General features: G+C 43.2%; 1 protein-coding gene across 4 annotated transcripts in view; it reads left to right on the top strand.

Moving 5' to 3' along the window:
• dlg3 (discs, large homolog 3) overlaps window positions 1–23,128 on the top strand; it is a gene marked incomplete at its 5' end in the record, with an annotated part of 128,013 nt that overhangs the window by 33,084 nt on the left and 71,801 nt on the right. The window contains one exon of one of the 4 annotated variants that reach the window (XM_080416358.1): window positions 901–1,299. The exons of the other annotated variants lie outside the window; for them this stretch is intronic. Within the exon in view, the coding sequence (XP_080272484.1) occupies window positions 901–1,299 (399 nt within the window). Of the gene's footprint in view, window positions 1–900; window positions 1,300–23,128 lie in introns of those variants that run through there. 4 annotated transcript variants of the gene reach the window in all.

The raw sequence follows: 23,128 nt of genomic DNA, 5'->3' as shown, positions 1-23,128 counted from the left end.
CCTCTCTCCATCTCCCTCTCGCTTGCTCGCATCCCTCTGAAAAATCCACATCTAGGGCAAGCAGGCTGAGAGGCGATCCAGTGCTCAGCTCCTCTCTGCAGGCTGGGAAAAGAGAGAGAAAAGACGGGGGAAAAAAAGCTTCTCGGACGCAGGAGGAAAAGGAAAAGACGCGAGGAAGATAAGATAATTTGGTCAGTAAGGGAAGATACCAAGAATATAGAGGGAGATTTTCATCCGAGGATATAATTTCTATATACATATTGTTTATATATACATATATATATATATATATTTGTACACACGCATAGATATATATATACATTTATCTCTGTATATATCTGTATTTGTGCTTGTCTGTTTATATTCATATTTTTGTATTTGTGTGTGTAAATATATATATATGATATATTAACAAATGAATATATCTATCTATGAATTTCTATACATATCACTGTGAAACGAGAGAACCGAGAGGAAAATTCTACCATCGGGGCTGGTCTCTGATTGTGTGATCGCATATTTTCAATATTTCCTTTGATCTTCTACGTCAAGAGGACTAAGAAGACTACGTGCCCATTTTTGATTTTTTTTGTTTTTCCTGTTGCTGCTTCCCGCCCCTCTCATCCTTTTTCCCCCCCGTGCGTCCAGGAGCGCAACGGAGAGGCGAGGGAACGGGATTTGACGTGGTGGGAAAAAAAAGGGAGAGAGAAAAAAAAGAAGATTTCATCTGCTGAAATCCTGCAATTAGTGTTATTATTCGCGTCGGCATTAAGCTCCCCCCCCCCCACCGCCCCCCGCGAGCTGTCCGCAGCGTTTCGCCGTTGTGCAAGAGATCTGAGTTTGTGAGGAGGCAGCAGCCACAGAGAAGAGTGCCCCGCCACTCAGTTCAGCGTAGCCAGCATGCACAAACACCACCACTGCTGCAAGTGCCCCGAATGTTATGAGGTGACCCGCATGGCTGCCCTGCGCAGGATGGACGCCCCGTCGTACGCCGGGGACTGGCAAGCCGAACCCTACGGATATCCAGCTGGGTACGGGGGAGGGCAGACCTTACCCCCTCCGGCCTCAGGGGGAGGTGGAGGCATGGGAGGAGGAGGAGGTGGAGGTGGTGGTGGAGGAGGTGGAGGCGGAGGCACCTTGGGGAGAAGTAAGGGCAAGATGATGTCTGGCGGGGGTCCTGGAGGGCCCAACCCCAAGGGCCAGTCCAAGTGCGGCGCCAAAGTAAATGGCAACAACGCTGGCGGGCAAGGACAATGGTGGCCCGAATGCACCTGCACCAACCGGGAGTGGTACGACCAGGTAACTCATCTTCCTCATTTGCTTAGGTAGCTTGGGGCCTCTCGGGCCTGTCAGAGGAGCCACAGGGTGCCTGGCCCCCTCTATCATGTCACATGATGCATGGTTGCTATGCTGGAACATAATCATGTATCACTTAGAGAACTGCCAAGAGCCTGTTGGTTTGTTGTAGAGGTTCCATATTTTGTATTCATCCCACGCACCCCTCTGTTTCATGTTGTCATTTGTGGTTGATTGTGGTTCATTCATTTTGACGTGGCGAAACAGAACAGGACTCATCTAGTCGTTTAATTGCTGATACGTGACCATGTTTTCCTATTTATATGTGATACAAATGCAATCATGCTAATTGATTTAGCAGGCCCGGAGTATTACATCACTTGGCTTATGCCGCTACAAGCGTAGGCTCATCATAGGCTAAAAACAATTCTGCATTTCCATGCACTGAAGCAGCGCAAATTTGCATTTATTTTAAGTTATTTCCTAGGCCAATGGTCCGTTACTCCTTTACATTTCCTTTCAGGCATTTGGCCTTACGTCAGCATTTGATGTAGATTTCCTCAGATAGAGAAAGAGACAAACCAATCTCATGAGGCCATTTCCTTTAGAAAGAGGAGAGGAGGAGGGTGATGTGAGGAAAGAGCTCTGCCACACATTTCATGTGTTTATGGCTTCCATTTCAATCAGTAAACATGTTTGATTGCTTTAACATCATGAACCCTAGCATCCCTATTCTGGAGGGAACATTCCCGCGAAAATAGCAGATCTACAAGCTCACAATGCGTTGCGTTGTGAGTTTATATATCGGCTAATTTCGCCGAAGAGATTTAGAGGGGATAAAGAAGCAGCCCTATAGTGTAGACCCCTGGGGGACTCTAGACAATTAAGTATAGGGTTTAAGTGGTTAAAGAATCCCAAAGTAACATGCTGTCTCATAAGAGAATCCACACCACACTAGGTTCACATGATCCCTGCCATCCACACTGCACATTTTCAATCAAACCTCTCTCTGCTCTGTTTATTTGCCATGTATCCATTCATTTATGCCATACTTGGAATATTACAGTTACTAAAAGGCAGAGAACAGCTTTACAAGCACATATCTGTAATCAACCGCTTGCAGCATCAATATTATGGAAGGAATGTTCGCCAAAAATAGCAGATCTATAAGTGAGCCTGTAGATCGGCAATTCTTCCGCAAAGCAATTGGTGTAGAGTGAAAAAAAAGACTAAGTACAGTTGCAACTCAGGTCAGTTTAACTAAGTATAGAGGGCTTAAGTGGTAAGCAAGGTGCATGTACGGTATATGTGCATGAGAGTGAGCTAGGGTGGGGAAGGGTCGCTCTGCGTGCATGAAATTCAAGAAAACGCATCTCGCTGTGCACGAGTATGTGCCTACAGTATGTGGTTATAACGTTTGCGGCAAGTGAGGCTGCTGTGTGTTGTGTAGATTTCCATAGTACGTCTGCATACATTTTGATCAACAAGCATACAGCAACGGGAGGAAGAGTGAGCAAAGGAAAAGCATAGGGGTAAAATGGAGGCTGAAATGTCTCTGGCAACGTGGGAGAGATCCCCCTGTGCTGACACCACATATGAGCCGCAACCTGTCTGTCTGTTATTACAAGATTGCCTCTACTTAGTCTACTACAACCAACAACAGGGGGGGATTAGCCATTTGGAGGTAAAAGACATCGAGCGACATGCTACTTCCTTGTGTTCATTCACATCCCTCCCTTTATAAGCCATCAGCTGTACGCCCAGCCAGTCGTGCACATTTGGTTTCTCACACTTCTTTTTTTTAAGCATCCCAGCAGTTTTGATTATGTAAGTGTTTCTTGTCTGCCATCAGTTCAAAATATCCTACTGCAAATGTTTGAGCACATGCTGTGTGATGTGATGTACTTCTTCCTGGCAATTAACTGCAGTCAATACGATGACAATGTTCATCAGGTTTATGTTGTTAATATAGGGATTCTGTTATTACTTTCATAGATAGATCACTGAAGACAGGAACCTTTGCTGCTTGCTATCCTTTAAAAAGACCCTCATCTGGGCATGTTCGCTTGCTGTTTTAACGCATTTTACATGCGATACACCAGAACCCAGCTTCATTGCAGTTTGAACCCAGAAGCACCTGCATGGGCCTATAGACTGTATATTGACAGTAGTGTGACTGAACAGCAAAAAAAGAGCAGGAAATACAAAGGAAAGCAATTAGTGTGGGTACAGAAGCGACAGTCAGAACGAGAAGGGGGAGTAGTGGGCGGAGGCGTGGGTAGAGGAGGGGGGGGGGAGACGAAAATGCTAATGTTAAAAAAGAGAGAAATAAGCCAATAAAGGAAGACAGCAGGCCTGGCGAGGGGGAGGGGGTTATGTAAGAGGAGGCAGTTGGTGGTGCTGTCAGTGAGCGAGCAAAGGGCCCTGATGCTGTGGACAAGCATCTGTCCCTCCGCCTCCTGCCAAAAAATACAATAAAATACGGCAGCGGCACAGCGTGCGCACACATCCCTCTGTCCCAGCCCTCCCTCCCTCCCCACGGCCCCACCCCCCCTCTTTCCTACAGCTGGCCGAGGCGCGGCTGTGGACGCGTCACCCTCTCTCAGCTCCTTTAAGTCAGCCCGTTGCTCATCCATGGGTGGGAATTACAATATCACCCCTCCCCCACTACCTACACACACACACACACGGCTCACACAAGGAGCCAGAGGAGGGGAGAGGAGAGCGGCAGGGCAGAGGCAGAGCATTCACATAATCACATGCACACACACACACACACACACACACACACACACACACACACACACACACACACACACACACACACACACACACACACACACACCAACTGCAGACATCTACCATGCAACGGTGGAGGCTTGTCACATAATAATCTAGGGTTGTTTTTCTTTTTTCTTGCCTACACGATGAAAAATACCTAAATCATTTGGCGTTTTATAATACAATATATATATATCCAAATTTTTACTTTTTGTGTTTTTTCGTAAATTAATGCCCTACGTGATCAGAATGATCACACTACAGCCTCACACAAAAGCATCAAAAGTAGCAGATAAGCGAGCTCGAAACGCGGTGCGAAGCGGCGCGTTTTGAGCTTGACGATCTGAATTTGAATCCTGAAAAGTAAACAGTTTTGGACATAATGAGGTTTCAACCCGACAAAGACAATATATAATAGGCAGTTACACATTATTTGAAAACGGACACTTATCGAGCGACAGGAATGTGAGGCAGGACATGCATTGCAGGGAGGGTAGGACCCATCATCATCATCGATATCTCGAAAAGGCAACACAAAAAAACACGCTCAGTCAAACATCCAGCTTCTAAACCTTGAGTTCAGCAACTACAGACTAGCCATACTACGAGCCACTGTAATGCTGTATGTATAGAACAGTGGTTTTCAACCCTTTTCATAAGGTCCATTATTCATTTGAGCCACGGACCACCATTTGATGAGATTAAGCCTCTCAGACCCAAAACTTGCTATATTGATGTGGCGGTACCATAGGAGAGATGACAGGCAAACGTCGATCAAAATAACAATTCTTTAATTAAGTAATGCAGATGTTTAACAATAATGTAACTCTTGAGAGCGTAAAATGAAACTTGTTTCATTTTACACTCTCAAGAGTTAAAGATCTATAAGGGTCCATTCTGTTACGAACTCTCCATCATTTAGCTGGGGACCACCCTGAACCCCCTCAAGGACCACTGGTCCCCCGGACCACCGGTTGAGAACCACTGGTATAATACATAACAGAGTGTGGCTCTTGTCAAGGGCCGGCTATAGGTTAATTATGGATGAATTCACATGGAGTCAGCTGGGACTGTAAGAACACTCTCCGAAAACAAGAGCATCTGAATCCCCAATCCACGAGGCCCGAAGACCTCTGCCTAATGGGAAGCTTCGGTCGGAGAGCTCCCTCTTCCCCCCCCGCGGGCTCCAATCTGTCTTTGTGTGCTCTCCGGCTCTATGGCTATGATTAGCTTTAAATATTAATTGGATTTTCCTTTATTTATTATCCCGGCGAGATATTAAACATATCCGAAATGCTTTTCCCCCAATCCCTGTGCCCGTTTTTGAAGACCATAGTGTTTATTAGTGTTATGTGCTCTCCCAGGTTGGGGGTGGGGGGGGGGCGTATATGAACGCACAGGCAAGCTAGGCATACGTATTAATCAAAAGCCAGATTTATACTCAGTGGTGGCGAGTCGGTCTAGATCGGCCGTTTTCGGTGCTCGACACCACACACAACCAAGTATAAATCCGGAAACTTTTAGATTTTAGTGTGTGTGTGTGTGTGTGTGTGTGTGTGTGTGTGTGTGTGTGTGTGTGTGTGTGTGTGTGTGTGTGTGTGTGTGTGTGTGTGTGTGTGTGTGTGTGTGTGTGTGTGTGTGTGTGTGTGTGTGTGTGTGTGTGTGTGTGTGTGTGTGTGTGTGTGTGTGTGTGTGCAGGCGTGCACACATGCATGCAGGAAAGACACTTCCTTTACATTACCATTGATTTATTGGCGGATTTAGTTTATAAGCACATTTGGTGAGGTTTAGGGTCTTTTCAAGCGTGATTGGCTATCCCTGTGGCCAATCAAATCTCTGTCTTGGAGCTCGCTCTCCCGCTGTGATCTCAAAAAGGCTCCATCAGAAAACCCGGAATTGTCTCATCGGGGGTCGAGAGGGATTTACCTATGAGCTCATCTCGCAAACGGAAAAGCGAGACGCGTGACATCAGAACGATGCCGTTGCTATCGCTCTAATCTCACGCGAACTAATATAGTTTCTTTACAAATCTGCCATGAGCAGTGAGGGCAATTTACGTCGCCCGTAAGGTGTGGCGTCCGTCCTCACACCCAGGCCATTGTTGCAGATAATTCATTCATGGTTGTCTTTTAAGTGTCTCTATCGAGGAAGAGGAGTTAATTTGCATATATATTGTGCATAACATAATATGTCAGCACTGTAATTGGCTGATATTCCTCTCTCTGTGATGTATCCTTCATATGTCAGCAGATCTCCAGCTTGGTTTATCGCCATGGAGGAGAGAGGGGGAGAGGGGAGGAAGTGGAAGGGTAACCAGGAGTTTTCCAATTAAATAAGCATTTCTTTAAAACGGAGTTAACCACTTAAGCCCCACATACTTCTTTGTACAATGGATAGCGGAAATAGCCGATCTACAAGCTCACAATGCACTGTGATCTTTGCGATATAGCAGGTAAAGCAGATCTCAATAGGGATGCCAGTTTTAAAGGGGTTAACACACAGTGAGCTCCATGTTGCTGGATTTCCTGTGTGCGAGGGCAAAGGAAGAACGACGGTGAAAGGATGAGGAGATGATTAGAGCACAGACGTCATAAATGGCACATAAATGCAGTGCAAGAGCGTGACACTCGGCTCCATTGCTCTGCTGTGTCGAGAGCTTGTCTGTGAATGGCAGGGTTAGGATGGCGGGCAGGAGTACACAGGTGTGTGGTGAGGGGCTAGTCCGCCCACACACACACACACACACACACACACGTACAGTAGTAGACAGTTAATCTAACTAATCGTTTTAATCAATGATAAAATATTATCGATAAATCGATCGTTTTATAGAATAATAGATTAATAATCTATCCCTATGTTGGGCATGGTCTTTATAGGCGAAACGTTTCAAAAACCATAAATAATTACAGTGGCGAAAATAGCCGATCTACAAGCTAACAACACGCCACATACATGTAGCTTGTAAATCTGCCACTTTCACAATTTGCGTATGACGTTGTGCAACGACATAAAAAAAAACGAGTGGTTAATCCATTCATTGATGAGGAACTTTAAAAACACAAATCACAACCCCCCAGAATAGAGACGCAAGGGTTCATTTGGTTTAGAGAGCCCATTGTGTTTGTTGAGTTTCCTCTAACTAAGATATGACAATGGTTGCTAAAAAGCTTTCATAATAACAGAATACTTAATTTACCATGAATAGGTCATGTTTAGGTCATGAATTTGTTAAAGCCTGTCGTTTTGTAGGGTCAGTGGACCATGAAGCATTGCACTTAAAGCAGCTCTATTTAGTTTGGGGTATCAGTGGCCACTTTGGACACAATAACATGGCAGCCAACGTCTTTGACTTCATTACCCAGGAGTCTCTGCAAGCATGTCCGGCAAGGACGCGCTGTGATTGGCCAGTCTTCGCTTTGACTGGCAGTTCTGCCTTGGTGCCTTGGCAAATGGCAGGATGAAACTCATTGTCTCCCCAATACATAGTAATACAGTCAAGCCCCTAACAGGGACCCCCCTGACTCTATACATTTAAGGAACAATGATTGTTATTGCTTAAACATGTAGCTTTATAATTTTGTGGGACATAATATGCTATATGGTTGTTCAAAAGTTACATAGTGCTGCTGTAATTATGTCCAGAGTGACACGTTTAAAATGTGCATCATGTTCATATTGTTTTTTAGAGCCATTAATCACGTTTTTCTCTTTTCATTTTATCTTATTCTCCAATTGTCCTATTGAGCTTTCATGTTACTCTACATAGTTGAGCAGAGCAAGTGCACAGTAAAATCCTGTGTTAAAGGCAACTTTGAGAGTATTAAAGTTGACCGTAAAGGTCACTTTTTTTATCAGTGTAAGCTACTGTACACTGAGTAATGTCAATAAGTGTAGTGTATAAAAGAAGTATAAACAAGACATGCTGATGCATCCTATATTTCCGTGCAGTCGTGCAATCTCTAAAATTTTACTTTTAGAGGTAAACATGCTGCGGTTAGTTTTATACATAGTATTATCTTAACTAAATTAATAAACTAACTGATTAAATAATTAGTAATGATAGTTTGAAAGCCCCAATATGTATTAAACATGTTTTATTCCTTTACATTTGTATCACTTCACATTTGTGCAAGCACGCACGCACACACAATCATATATCAATTATTTACATTTAAACCCATTGCATAGATAGCACAACTTCTTTTTTTGGTCACTGCTTGCTTTGTAACGACAATAGCCATTTTGCACAAGCGATTTGAATAATATTCCCACATTACAGTCAGACACTCACACCAACCTCTGACATGGACCCGAGCAATGACAAGAATGTCAAATACGTACGGTTAGCAATGGCAATGGATTCTCCGAAGTTAAATGAGGTCCACAACATTTAGCTCTTGTGTGACCTGCATTTGCTTGCTACAGCCTGCCCTGAAGAGGTCCTGGCATTGAGGTCCAGTTCAGCACACTTTGCACCATAATCTAGCTCTGACGATCTGCAAGTATGGTGAAGAGTCACTAGACCTCCTTCCCCGCAAGTAATTGTTATGTTTGTCTTATTATCCGGGGGTAATACTAGGACTTTCAGTTGTCACTGAACAGGGACTCCAGATTAAGCCTCTTTTATACTTAGTCGCGTGCCGGTGTCGGGCTCATATACATGCTCACAACGCGTCACATTCATGACGCATTGTGAGCTTGTAGATCTGCTATTTACTGCATGCAACACCAGCATGCATGATGCAACTAAGTATAAATCAGGCTTTACCAGACAATACTTAGCTCAGTGGTTTTGTAGGCTGCCCCAACGCTCCTGATTTCGTGTATAGAGGGGCGGGTGTATAGAGCCGGCGAGAGATTGCGCCTGATCCCATTGGTTCACCGATCTGTCCGTCAACCCCCGCCCCGTTAACACAACATTACGAGCGACGCCCACTGGACTCTGGTTGGTTGAAACACTTCCTCATACCGAGTTCACCGACGCGCTGGGCCAGGCTTTTATTTTTTAGCAAAACTAAACAATAAAAGCCTGGAGATCGAGGCTAGTGGTTTTGTGACCTATACCAAAGAGCAAGTCAGAATGTCAAGGCACACCTGCATTCATGATATCTGTGGAAAAGTGTTTTTTTTCTTCAGTGATTCTAAACATGGCTAAAATGGAGTTTGAAGCTACAATAGTTTTATATTGGAAGGGGCGTGTCTGATCATTTGTTTACACTGCCTGGGGTGCACACTGCACACAAAAGCCTGAGTAGAAGTTAAAATGACCCCAGAAGTGCTTTAAAGTGAATTTAGCCCTTTAAGTCCCATTTTGTACTTTCCAAAATCCTCCAAAATACCTCAAATAGCCTCAGCAGCACACCGTTTCTCTCTCTGTCAGCCAGCCTGTTCTTTTGGATTTTCAACATGGAGGCACTGCGCAAGGCGGCATTCACCAGATTGTCTTTTATGCCTCGTTAATGCAATTACACATATGGAGTGTATTGCTAATTATATCCTAGTGTAGTTAATGGTGTTAGCTACATGTTGTGACATATTATATACTATATATACACTGTATAACAGTATATGTGTATATATATATATATATATATATATATATATATATATACATGCGCACGCACGCACGCACGCACGCACGCACGCACGCACGCACGCACGCACGCACGCACGCACGCACGCACGCACGCACGCACGCACGCACGCACGCACGCACGCACGCACGCACGCACGCACGCACGCACGCACGCACGCACACACACACTGTATATGTTGTTTACAATGGGGTAGTAGGCCTTCAGATATTGTACAGTGTGTTGTAGAGGTGTGTGTGTATCCTGCTGGAAGCCATGGCTGCCATGCCCCTGTGATCCATATGGTCATTGTCAGAGCCCCTGCCAGCGCTCGGCCCCCATATCAGCGCGTCTGTTCTGCTATGCCTTTCACTGCCAGCCAGGGGAGGAGGAGATGAAGAGAGGACAGGGGAATGCTGTTTGTTTGCTTGCCTGCCTCGTTTTATGTTTTTTTTTTTTTCTTTTTTTCCCCCTGTGCTGATCACAGTAGCGACTGGCCTAGAAATGGGACCGTGGGGGGCGGGCAGACTCCTGATTCAGCGATGGAAGAATCAGCCTTTCTGATTAGGGGAGCCAAGCAGGGAAGATGAGGCCTGTGATAGGGAAATTGACATATACCCCTCGCTGTTAAAAGGGCAGCGTGCAAACGGCACTGTCCACAGGAAGGTCACACAGTCCACGTTTCCTCGCTTTCCCCGTTCTAGGGCTGTCCACTATTCTCTCGTGTTTCATTACTCCTGTTTGGCCATAGGTCCATTTTCTTTTATAGCGGGAATGCTCTTGTGCTACTCGGCAAGCCACACTACATGACCAATCGCTAAAGCCTGGTGTTGTGACGCCTCTCTGTTTTTGTGGGCATCTGTGGGGTGCTTTCAACAGTGCTTTGCATTGTTACATCTTTTGTAATTTCAGAGAGCAGTTTTACGCTGTATTCAAAGGTAAACATGTGCATACAGCAGCACAGTGTACAGTAGTGGTCGTCCTCTGCTTCATTCAAAGCTTGCTTGTACTGATGAATTAGCAGTTAGCAGGAAAATATTGGCTTGTTTCCCGTCTGAGAGTCTTTCTTTTTTTCAGATAAATCACTCAATAATAATGAACGCTGAGTGAAAGTCCATGTTTTTATGTTCCCTTCTTCCATTTTCTGTGTGTGTGCGTGTGCTCGTGCGTGTGCGTGTGCGTGTGCTCGTGCGTGTGAGAGAGGGGGGGGGGGGGGGGATTGGAGACATTTGGTGAAGTAGTGCATTTCTTACCATGCGCAGTTGCTCAGAATGCCATCTCTGTCTAATGCATTATCCAAGCAGCCCTTCAGCCATTCGGTCTGGCCTCTCATTTTTCATTTTTTCCCCCCCTGTTCTTTTCGTTGTTTTTCAGTTCCCCCCACTCCCCCCCTCACTCCTCCTGTCTCCCACGGCCGTTCTCCTTCTCCTCGTCTGCTCTCGTCTTTCTCACACATAGTAAGAATCAAAGGCTTCATTTTGGGCTGTATAGAGCCTGGTTGGGATGGCTGCAGCAGCAAACTGCTTCAGAGCTCTGCTTCAGTGTAATTAGTGCAGCTTTTTCCTCTGCCATTTTAAGAGGACATACTGCAAGTCTGCCTCTCTCATTTGTGAATTCTCACCCATTTTGCCGTTTCCGCGACGTGCAATTAATACTTCACAATAGATTGGTGTAATTATTTTTAGCTTGATGTCTGGTCAAGAAGATCTTGGCCGCTGTATCCATCCAAAGTCGATAGCTACAATTTTATTTTGAAATGGTGCACTTGCAAAGTAGGCTACTAATATTTTTTTAGATTTTCAAATGGTGCACAAAGTACTAAGAAAATGTATAATTCCTAACAAATGTAATTTAATTACCTGTAATTATGTTGACTATAAAATCAATGGAGCTGCTGCAGTATGTTCAGTGTGAGTATGTCTTTAAGACGTGTTTAAAACTGTAAGCTGCCTTGCCCCCTGATCCAACCTTACATAAAACATCTTTAGTCTAATTTTTAATGATTAAAATCCATCTATCATAAGTATTACAAAGTCTGAGAATGAAGAGAAGCAGTAGCTAATACATCTTGTCCTCAACTGGAGATGGCCAATGAGTTGAGCGACGCAATACCTGTGTTTCATGTTGTGCTGTCTGACGTGATGAAAAACATGTTTGATCTGTAAGCAAGTTGGCGGAAAACATCTAGAGAGCTTTGATCTTATGGTTATATTTTCTGATCGTCAGATGGGGATGTAGGCCAATGGATTTGAAACATTTCTATGCAGTCTTGCCATTAACTGTCTTGTGATGACGAGAGAGGCATTTCAAAGCTGTGTGTCTCCACATTCTGGCATCAGTCCTTGTACCCAGGTAGTTGGAATTGTGGGTGTAAATAAATGGCTGTCCACTTAGGATTGATCTCCATTTCCACAGGATGTTAAAGGAGTAGTTCACCCCCAAAATGACTTATTTTCTATCGATTACACACCCCATGAAGCCTTGAATTCATGGAGATTGTTTTGTTTTTGTCTCATTCCTAAGCCAATAATTTGATGACTGGAGGAGTCTCCTGCTGAGTCTCGTTTTGACCGATGACCTGGTGATGAATTCAAGGCTTCATGGGGTGTGTAATTGATAGATTTTTTTTTCTTTTTTAATTGGGTGAACTACTTCTTTAAGAAGTTTAATATTGCATCCTAAGCTCTGTCTCTCTTTGAAAAGATGACCACTATTCCTATTTCTTCTTTTCTTCTGGGGGCATCTTCCCATTCGACAGGTATGTGAACCAAAAAGCCCTAGACTGTATTGGAGCAGCATTGTGTTTGGCTGCCACCGTCCCTTCTCCCTAGTGAGCAAGATGAGACGCGTGACAGGTTGGCCAGCAATCACCAGACATATGGTTGATATGTGCGCAGACCGCAGATGATCCCTTTAACAGGCCCCTTGGTTCATTATCAGTCATCATTAATGCTATAATCTTGTGCTGAAGATCTACTGTAGCTAGCTGCCGAGCCTTAGTGAACCCAAGAGGAAGAGAGGTACACAATCACATCCCCATCCTGGAGATAGAAATAGGCTATCTAGCAAGATGAAGAGAGAGCTCACCCTGTCCTGGATATAAACTATACAAGTCAATACAAGCCATATCCCAGCTCAATATCATACATCTTATTACACTGTTGGGGGGGTGCATCCCTGCCTTGAAATTACTTTTATGGATTTATTACTTTCTATTCCCCCTTGCGTGTGTCTGTACATGTTTGTTAATATGTCTGTACATTCTTGTGAGGCCTTTGGATCCCGGAATCACCCGACAATGTAAGAATGTAACACAAGCGTGTCAAAATACGACAATGATTTTCCCTCACAACTTTTCTTTTAATTTGTATATCATATAACTTTATATGCGGTATGCATGCATAGGTGGTAGAAAGGTGACAGATTTATTTTTTATAAAGATTTACAGTAGCTCAACAGTTAGGGGCTGTTCTAGCCGACCCAGTGTCCAGAGTAAAGAGAGTACTCTTTCCCCATCTTTCCTGTCTAATAACTGAGCCTTAAAAATAAAAGCAGTATAAAATAGCAAAGCTGAATCTGTACCATGTCTGATGTGGCACCATACAAATTAATTCACTTCCAATTTCTAGTTTTAAGCGAACCCCCCGTTTAAACTGGCAGTTAAGGCCTTTGCAGACAGGGTGCGATTAGTCAATCAGTTTTTACCGCATGCGAAAAGACGCACAAATCGAACTGGGTTCGATTGGAGAAAAAAAACGCCGCATTGCATCGCCGCACGGTAAATTCGGAGCCGGTGTGCATGAGGTCATAGAGAACCATGTGTTCATTTAAAAAATGATATTGTCCGTTATTGTCCGAAAAATCGCACCCTGTCTACAAAGGCCTTTAACCCGTTCCATCCGGGAATGCATCTCTGTCATTTTAGATTTCTTTGGCTTTTCAAAAATAGCAGATATACAAGACCATAGCGTGGCACTGAGTGCCGCCGTGGTATGAGCTTGTAGATCTGCTATATTTGAAAATTCGTGAAATTTGTAAAATATTTTGTTCCAGGGACCTCCAGAAGCAAATATTTGAGTTACAAATGTTAACTTTAAAAAAAAAATAATCTAAGATTTGCACGAATTTTCACGGTTTTTGAATAGCCAAAGTATAAAATAATGGTTATAGCTCACATCTAAAATGACACAGATACATTCCCGGATTGAAATGGGTTAAAGCAAATTTGAATTTACATTGACAAATATCCTACGCCTGGGGTATATTGAGGGTTAAGTGAAGCCTGGCCAGATTACATGCTGGATTACCATGCCACATCAAAGTTTATACTTAGTACATGGTCAGCAGGCAGCAGCCCAACATTTCAGCTGGCAGGCCGCAGCGAGGCATACTTTCTGCGATGTAATAATAACCTCAGTCAGTCCGCGTCGGTTGTAAATGTCACTGCGCCTCGCCGTTTCTGTTCTAACACGTCGGCTATTGTGGGATTCTAACGACTGGCATGCCAAGGCGCTTGTTGTGTATATCGTCGCTGTCGGGCAGAAACCCCCTATCTCCATGTTTTAACTTTTCGTGTTTTTTCGTAAATTAATGCCCTACTTGATCATACCACGGCGTCGCACAAAATTAGTTTTGAGCTTGTGGATCTGCGGCTTTTGCTATTTTAGAATTTGAATCCTGAAAAGTAACAGTTTTGGACATATGGGGTTTCCACCCGACAGAGACGTTTTTTTTTTAAATAGTTTACAGTACATTTGCTTTACAGGCAGTGGGCTTCCAGAACTTTTGGCCTCCTGACTCAGTGCAGCATTTCTGTGGCATTATTATATGACACAATAATCCATTTTTAAATTTAGTTTTATTACGGTGATATTTACGCATTGTCAAAGAACAGTGTACTGTATCTATCCATGCCTGTTGTGTTATTCTAGTGTAATGGTTTATTGGGAATCCGAATGAAATTTGGGTGTGCTCTCTGAGACCTAGCCAGGTGTTACATTTGTTGTCATACATAAATGTTGTTTTTTAGCAACTTTTGTAACATTTTACTTAAACACAGACATTTTCAGCACAATAGTTGTTCAAATTAGTAAATATTAGTTTATTAGTTTGCCTTGTTGAATGCACCATTGGTGGAGACCTAGCTCTGGTCTAGCGCGTTAGCGAGTTCTCGCTAACGCTCTGTCAGGCACGCTGCTATTCTCATAGACCGAAAATTCCACTACTGTGCAAGGTCTCCAACTTTAGTTTTAAAAAAAAAATGTTTTACTCCACTGCACCCTCTACAGATATGGTCAATGGTCATTTATTTTGACCAGATCTGTAGAGGTCGCAGTGGAGTAAATAAAATAATTTCCATCTAGCGGACATATTTTATTTTCTGCCTAAAAAGTGTATTATACAGAGAAGGTGGGGTATACAGAGAAGGTGGGGTCCTGAGAGGCTTCCCACCCTGGAGAATAGACTTTCAACAACACAAAACTGCCTTTTTTCCCCGTTGAGTAGCGAAATAGTTTTGTTTATTTTTTACTAAAGTTGGAGACCTCGCACGGCAGTGAAATTTTTGGTCTATGAGAATAGCAGCGTGCCTGGCAGAGCGTTAGCCTGGACCAGAGCTAGTGGAGACCATGAGTGTTTGTAAACCTGCATGGTAGCTAAGGACAAGGATAAAAAGCAAAGAATTGTGTTTAGAGATTAAACAGGCTTTGATGTTAAAAGCCTGCGCCTCAGATTTGCATGTTCTACCCACCTTCTCTCACTTTCTTCCACATACCATTGTGAAGCGCTAAGACAAAGTAACGAGGCTCGGTTGCCTTGCTTCCAGGTAACATACAATTTGTTTGAGCCAATGTAGCCTTTTTGTTAATTCCTCTCTGCTTTTAAAACCATTGTCTTCTCTTCTTTAGTCTCGTGTAGCCAGATCAGATGTATCAGAGCTCTCCGCCTACCAATACGTCTGGTGACATCTAATGTAAATTCAATGTAGGGGCTTGAACTGGGCGGAAATATTTCAGATATTGAAAAAATAACAGCTTTGCAGAACCAATGCAATTCATATTCAAAGCAGAGGGCGTAGATTTGTTTGTGGAGGTTTTATCTGCTGTTGAAGTTGTCACGAGACATATTGAGATCTCTGATATGTCTGGTTATGCAAGACCATTTCTTCCTTGCCTTTATGAATCAAGCCTGAGCCCAACATATTTTCAGAGGCATTAAAAAATAAAAACAGACTTTGAAATACATACAGTGGGTTACTGTGCCATTGATAGAGACTGTGTAGGACTATTCTCTGTGGTCTGGCCACGCTTATAAAAAGGTTTAAAAAGGTCAACTGTTGGCCTTCAACCGTGGACAGATAGATAGTGTTGTCTTTAGACATAAACCCCTCTAGCTTGTGACAAACTGAGGAAAATGTGGCGATGCTCGAGGAAGCATCGCCACTGACTGCTTTCCGCGTAGCATTTGGCACAAACGAAAGAAAGAAAAGGCTGTTTATAATGTGACATTAGTCATCGGGAACCCCCCCCCCCCATCAAAGCTTGTAGAACGGCTCACATTTGCTCTTCAAGCTACAGTTTTTGGCAATGGTTCCCATAATGTTTTTACTCGAGGCCCAAAAGAGAAATTTGATGTCTCCCCGGGACCCAAACTAGTGAAAATAGCACAACGTGTCGCATCACAAGCTTGTAGATCTTCTATTTTTACTTATTTTTTTAAGTTTTTTATTTTTATTTATGAAACAATATATATATATATTTTATCTTTTGAATGTAGGAAACGGGGGGAAAAAAAGGATATAAAAATGGGTCCACGACCCACAGTTTGGGAAACAGTGGTTTATGGCAGGGCTGGATGGCTTTGAACTGGATTGGAAGCCTGTTCACTGAATCTAGCAGCTGATGTCAAAGGACATCAGCTCCTAATGTTTCTCCCCGATTAAGCCCGATTCATACTTCGTCGCGCGGCGGTCTCGCCCCGCCGAGAATAGCAGACCTACAAGCTCACGACGTGTCGCAGATGCGACGCGTTGTGAGCTTGTAGGTCTGCTATTCTCGGCCGCTCTCGGAGCATAAATCAGGCTTTATACACAGATGCAGGGGCCGCTGCCAATGAACCCCCGCCAACGATCGCAATCAGTCGAATGACCCAACTGTTCATGTGTCAGAAATATGATCATCAGTGTGAGTTGAGAGAGAATGCACAGTAAAAATCATTTTAATTCAACCAAATGAAGGCTAGCATCCCTATTTTGGGCAAGTCATTATATGTGAAAAATCTAGATAGATCTAAGAGCTCTCAACGCGTCACATGGCAATGCGTCGTGAGCTTGTAGATTGGCTATTTTCAAACGAGCCAAACTGTAGTGTTAAATAGGGCTTAAGTGGTTAAGCGTGTAAAAATGTGTACATCTTTTTACACTCTTGCCACTCTCGTACAGTAGACCCGTAAGTAAGGGTCCATTTGATTTGAATCCATCTTTACGCTCAGTTAATTCAATTCAACAGTGTGTGAGCACCTTTCTTTTCAAGATATATTTTGTACCCCTGTTAGTTTAGACTTGTAGACTGTGTGTGTGTGTGTGTGTGTGTGTGTGTGTGTGTGTGTGTGTGTGTGTGTGTGTGTGTGTGTGTGTGTGTGTGTGTGTGTGTGTGTGTGTGTGTGTGTGTGTGTGTGTGTGTGTGTGTGTGTGCGTGCGCGTGTGTGCGCGTGTGTGTGCGTGTGCGTCCGTGCACACGTGTGTGTGTGTGTACAGTATATGTCTGCACGTTGGCTTCTAGGCATAGCCACGCCTTCCATGCACTGTGCAATGATGCAACCGTCACAGATATCTGTATATTAAGGTGCGGTTCCGCGTTTGGTCGGTAGGAATGTGGAGCCCTTCTCACAATGATGCAGGAGAGAAGAGTATGGGGTGGGGGTGGAGGGGGGGGTGGTCTGTATGTGAAGAAAATGAGAAGAAAGAGGGACGGAGAGGCGCGGCCCGAAAGGGAGATGACAGGAACGTGAAAGGATGAGCCAATAAAAAAAAGGAAATACCCACAGAGGAATGGATGAATGAGCAGGAGGGAGGGGGAAAAAAACAGTAAGCAAAAGAGGAACGGGAAGGAAGAGGAGAGGAGGAGAGGAGAGCCTGTGCTCAGACGTAGCCCTGTGCGTTGCCATGGTGCCCATCCAGTCAGAGCTGCACAGTTGCTCTGCTCCTCAGCTAGCTAATTATCCAACACACTGCAATGTTGATCTGCAGGCAGCCAAAGGCCTGCGCTATGAAACCCTGCTGGAGTGTTCATTTAACTCTGAGAGTGTGCAAAATGTAACCAAAATTTAACCAAATGGACCCGGATTTGGTTACATTTGGTTACATTTTGTACGCTTGCAGAGTCACAAATGGATAAACTAGAAAAGTACAGATCCCCGCCAGGCCGGGTTGCCTATCCAGTATCCACCCAGGGTCTTTGTCAGTCGCGGGGTTTTAGCCGTCAGGACATGAGGAAATCACAGGTGGAGGGGGGATATAGTTTGTACGAAGACAGACTATTCATGTTTGTGCCCCCCCCTCCCCCCCCCCGCCTATGGGAAGAGGTTCAAGCTCTTTTGTAATTGTGCTCTATAGAGGCCCCTCAGCATGCGGAATTTGAGGATGATTGGATGTTGTGTTCATGATATATGTCGTCTTTGTAAGAAGTAAAGCTCTGCCCACAATTGTGTGAATCTAATTACAGGCAAACGACATGGAGTATGAAAACCCTGCTTGTGACTAAACCTGAAACCCATTTGTGCCTAATTTGGTGTGTGTGTGTGTGGGGGGATCTAGTTTCTGCAAAAAACACTGACATTTGTAGCATTCTTGGCGCCCCCTATGGGTCGACGTGAAATCGCTTTTGGCTCTGCGTTGTTTAGAGGCCCCTCATTGTGTGATTCAAATTAGGGGCAGATCGGACGCTGCATTCATGATTTGTGGCGTTTTATGCGGTCCCTCCTGTACAATTTGGAATTTTGTAGCCAATCAGAATGAAATATGAAAAATCTGACTGATACTTACTGTACATCCTGAGATAATCCCATGCCCCGCCCATACATTTTGAATGTATGACCTTCAGTTCAAGAGTTACAGTATAGGCTCCCCTTTCTTTCCCCCCTTCCCTTCCCTCTCTTCCTTTTCTTTTTTCCCTCTTTTTCTTTCTTTATTATTATTACTATTATTTTAAAACATTTGTGAATTATACATGAGATCATTGTTTCAATAACATCTAAATGTATATTTTGTATTTTGTATTTTTATTGTTACAGTTATTTATGTTTATGTTTTTGCAAGATTTGTATGTTTACAACAAAAGAAATTAAAAAAAATGTTAAAGATAAGAGTTACAGTATAGGCCAAAATGTGAAGCCACCATGAGGCTGACTAAAAAATGTGGGGTGGAGGTCCTTCCTTGGACTACTGTGCGTGCAAAGTTTCATGCCGATCGGTCCAGCGGTGTCCAAGATGGCCTCTCACAGACACTCACGGAAGCGAAAACATAATCCCTGCCCCCTAATTAACATGGATCTTTATTGAGCATGGAATTCCTGCCAGACTCGGTCTGTGTGTCTGCCTGTGTAACCAGAACTAACCTCGGCAACCGCTCGACCGATCAGCGTCAGATTTCTTGCCAGTAGGCCACCGAAGTACCTCCACAAATTTTGTTTTCACATATATGTTATACCTTTTGAAAAACGTAACTTTAATTTAATAATCAATGGGGGCTGAAACCTTGCCCACATGGTTTTTTTTTTAACATCACTGTGCTGACACACTGCTACAAATTAACCTCGCGTCACCAGTCTTTCCACCTCGGAGGAAAGCCTGGTATGCGTTACTAAAGACCCATATGATCCGGTCTAGGCCACGCCTACTGGAAAAAAAAATGAAAAAAGAATCCTCTTTCCGGATTGTCGCGATCCGGTTTTGCGGTGCCGCTTTGTTTTGGTTCCCCAATCCCTATTTAAATGGAATAGAATTTCCCCGTGGGGTTAATACAGACGCTAAATAGTCTCCGGAAAGTACACTCACATTTATATTAAAAAAATAAGCTAAACTACGCCGCATCAAGGATTTTATAGGACAGACCTATTTTGGGGTGAGACGTCTTTCCGGTTTGTCGCGATCCGGTCACTGATGACGTGGATGACGCGCCTGGTGACGTAGGGCTACTTCCGCTCCTGACCGGATCATATACCCGAAAAGGAATGCTGCCCAGGCTAGCTACAAATACAGTAAATCTATACACAAAACACATACAGAGTGATATATCTTTTTGAATTGCATCCCTGATGTTGGTTGGAATTGCACAGAAAGGATATAAGCTCAAATGTATGTTCTTCTTTCAAGATGTGAACATTTTCACTCATTTGGTTTTGGTAGGTGATCATTGCAGTTTTGAGACACAGAACTATATATGCAGGTGTGAGTCGGCCTTCCCAGTGTTTAGTGTGACACTTTGGTGTGATAATAAAGAGTTCTTTGAACCTGGAGCAGCTTCATCATGAGCAGGCTGCTGCTGCTGCTGTTGCCGGCGAGGCCACACGTCCTGATCAGCCAGCTTATAAAAACCCAATATGGGCCGCTGTGGATTTATATTCCCCCATTACAATTATGCAATCAGTCAAATTCAAGCCCTGCATATGCTCATTGGAATATGTCGGTGGATGCCTACGTGTTTGGTGGGGGGGGGGGGGGGGGTCAGGTAAGGAGAGGTGTAATTGTACCGATACAACACCAGATTGTTATGGCGGACCAATCACCACACCAGATTGCTGTATTTGCGCAAAAGAGCCTCTATGAGCATGAGAAGTGAAATATTTTGGTCAGAGGTATGAGGTGTCACTCTTGTGTTTATTTATGAAAATTAAAATGTAGCTCTTTCATTTTGCTTGTAGACTCTGTGCATAAGTGTGGATCCCAGGTTTCCAGAACGTGGCATACCCGTTTCCTGTTCTGGTTCATTTTCCCATAGTTTTGGTTAGATTGGCTTGGCAGCAGGTTTGAACCGAAACACACGACACCTTCACATGTGTTTCCGGTTGAGCGGCAGTGGCTCAGGTGGATATGCCCATATATATGGAGATCCAGGTGTCCAGAGCGACAGATCCAACCTCTATGCCCTTATATGGCCATGTGCATACAGTATATGGGACCGGCCGACTTCAAACTCGACTTTTATTTCGTTTTTCACTTTGGTGTTTGATTTCAGTTTAGTTTGAGTTAGTTGTATCAGTGCATAAGTAGTTTTAATTGTAGTTTTAGTAATTGACTAGTTTTTGTTTGGTTTTCATTTCGTTTTATTCTTGGTTTAGATTATTAAATTCTTTCAAGTGGAAAACTAAAATTAAAGATGATTTTACAGTATGTGCAATTATTTTTAGTCTTAGTTAGTTTTATATTGTTCATTTTTGTTTTTATTGTCTCTGACGATTTAGTTTTTATTGGCCGTCCGGCCTGGCAGAGACAATAATGATTTAGCAAAAAATAATGTTTTTGCTTCTGTCTGTCCGTGTGTCAGTGTGTGTGTGTGTGTCAGTGTGACTGTGAGCATCTAATCTCCAGCACCACTGGACCGATTGCCGTGAAACCTTGCACGTAGACCAATGTAAAAAAGACCCCAAATAATCATATTTGAACTGGGGACCCCCCACCCTGACAACCACTTGGAATTGTAGGCATTACGTTTAGTTTGACTCGGTTCCACAGATAAATATTGTGAAAATATCCGAACTACAAGCAGTGCGAGGGGTTGTGAGCTTGATCGGCTATTTTCACAATGTTTGCGTCACGGGTTCGAGTCCCGATCCCGACGGCCTTTGCTGCGTGTCACTCCCCATCTCTCTCTCCCCATTTCCTGTCTGACTACTGTACTATCAATAAAGGCATAACAAGCCCCCCCAAAAAAGAAGACAAGTTTTAGACTGGGTCAAATTGCTCAATTAAGGCCACTCGATGTCCGGAAGCACTTTGCGAGCAGTGGAGGCGAGACACCAGCACCACAGGTGTCGATGATCCCATGTAGACCTGAGGCCGATTAAAGAAATGCCTTCTAAATCTAGTTTTCAGAAAACCTTGATTTTTTTAATTCAAAAAATGACGCAGATGCTTTCCTGGATTGAAGGGTATAAGAACGTATAGGCTTTCCAGGTCTAAATGTACACAGACTGTACACAACCATAAAAGAAAATGTCATAGGTTCAAAAGCCTACTGTGGAGGAAAACATAATTGGTCTTACATCCATCACATGAAAAACATTATGGGCTATTTATGATAGTATGTGTTGCATTTTAGAGCTTGACGTCAAGGCAGAGCTGAGAAAGGTTGCAAAGAACACTGGAGAAAGGTTAAAGCACCCACTGACCACTTATAGTGACTTAGAATCACTCTATAATGCATTAGAACTGTCAGTATGAAGTTATTATTTTTACAACTATGAGAATTATGATTCCCTATGATCCTTGCCAAAAACAGTCTATGAGTTTGAAGTATTAATACTTGACCTAATAAGTAATTGTAAAATGCTTTGTGTTATAATTGTCGTTATAAAGCATTATTAGTAGCTAATATTATGAGTTTGTATAAATATAATTATACAGTGTTGTAAGTATGTTATAATGCATTAGTACAGTATGTGCATTACTTGAAATGCATAGGAAGTGTTACCTTTGTGGAAAAAAGAATCCTTTATTGGAAAATGCATTTAAACCTGAAAATCTCCCAATGGTGGCTTAAATACCACTGTGTATTAGGCAAATTATTTCAAACATGGCATATTATCCAGTAGTGCAGACACACCCCAGGGAGAGGATATAATGCAATAAATATGATTTCCAGGGAAGGCGCTTTTGAATGTCAGCAGTCCATTACTTTAAGAGGTGAAAACACTAATAAGCTACCAGTCAGCAAGGTCTATCATATACATACATAATCCAGGGATGTATAGGAAGAAAAAAAAATCACAACTAGAATTTGCCCACCAATTTGTTAGATTTGGGGTCTTGGACTATATAGACCCTGGCCATTTGCACCAGAGTAGATTTCCCGCTATTTTGTGTTTTATAAAAAAAAAACACTATTTGCTACTACTCCTTCAAATACTGTATAATCTCTGGAGTCATGTGATCACAATGTATCAGTCAGATTTTTCATATTCCATTCCAGTTGGCTATGACTGACTTCCAAAGTTTGCAGGGCCTATAGGTACTAGGCAACCTGGCCCGGTGGAGACCTGGCACTTTTGTAGTTTAGTTTCTTTTTACTTTAGTTTTTTATTGGAGTTTCAGTTGAAAAAAAAATATGTTTTTTCAAAATCAAGACGGTTTATTTGTCACTCGCTCATAGAGGTTCAAGCAGCGAAGTGTTGGTGTGATATGTTCTGCATGTCTTCCCTTTTAGTTTTAGTTTTAGTCTTAGTTTGAGTTAACTATAATAACCCTGCTATAGACAATAATT

The sequence above is a fragment of the Gymnoscopelus braueri genome (assembly GCF_963280865.1).
Source record: "Gymnoscopelus braueri genome assembly, chromosome: 20".
Lineage (NCBI taxonomy): Eukaryota > Metazoa > Chordata > Actinopteri > Myctophiformes > Myctophidae > Gymnoscopelus > Gymnoscopelus braueri.
This window is presented reverse-complemented; position numbering and strand designations above follow the sequence as displayed.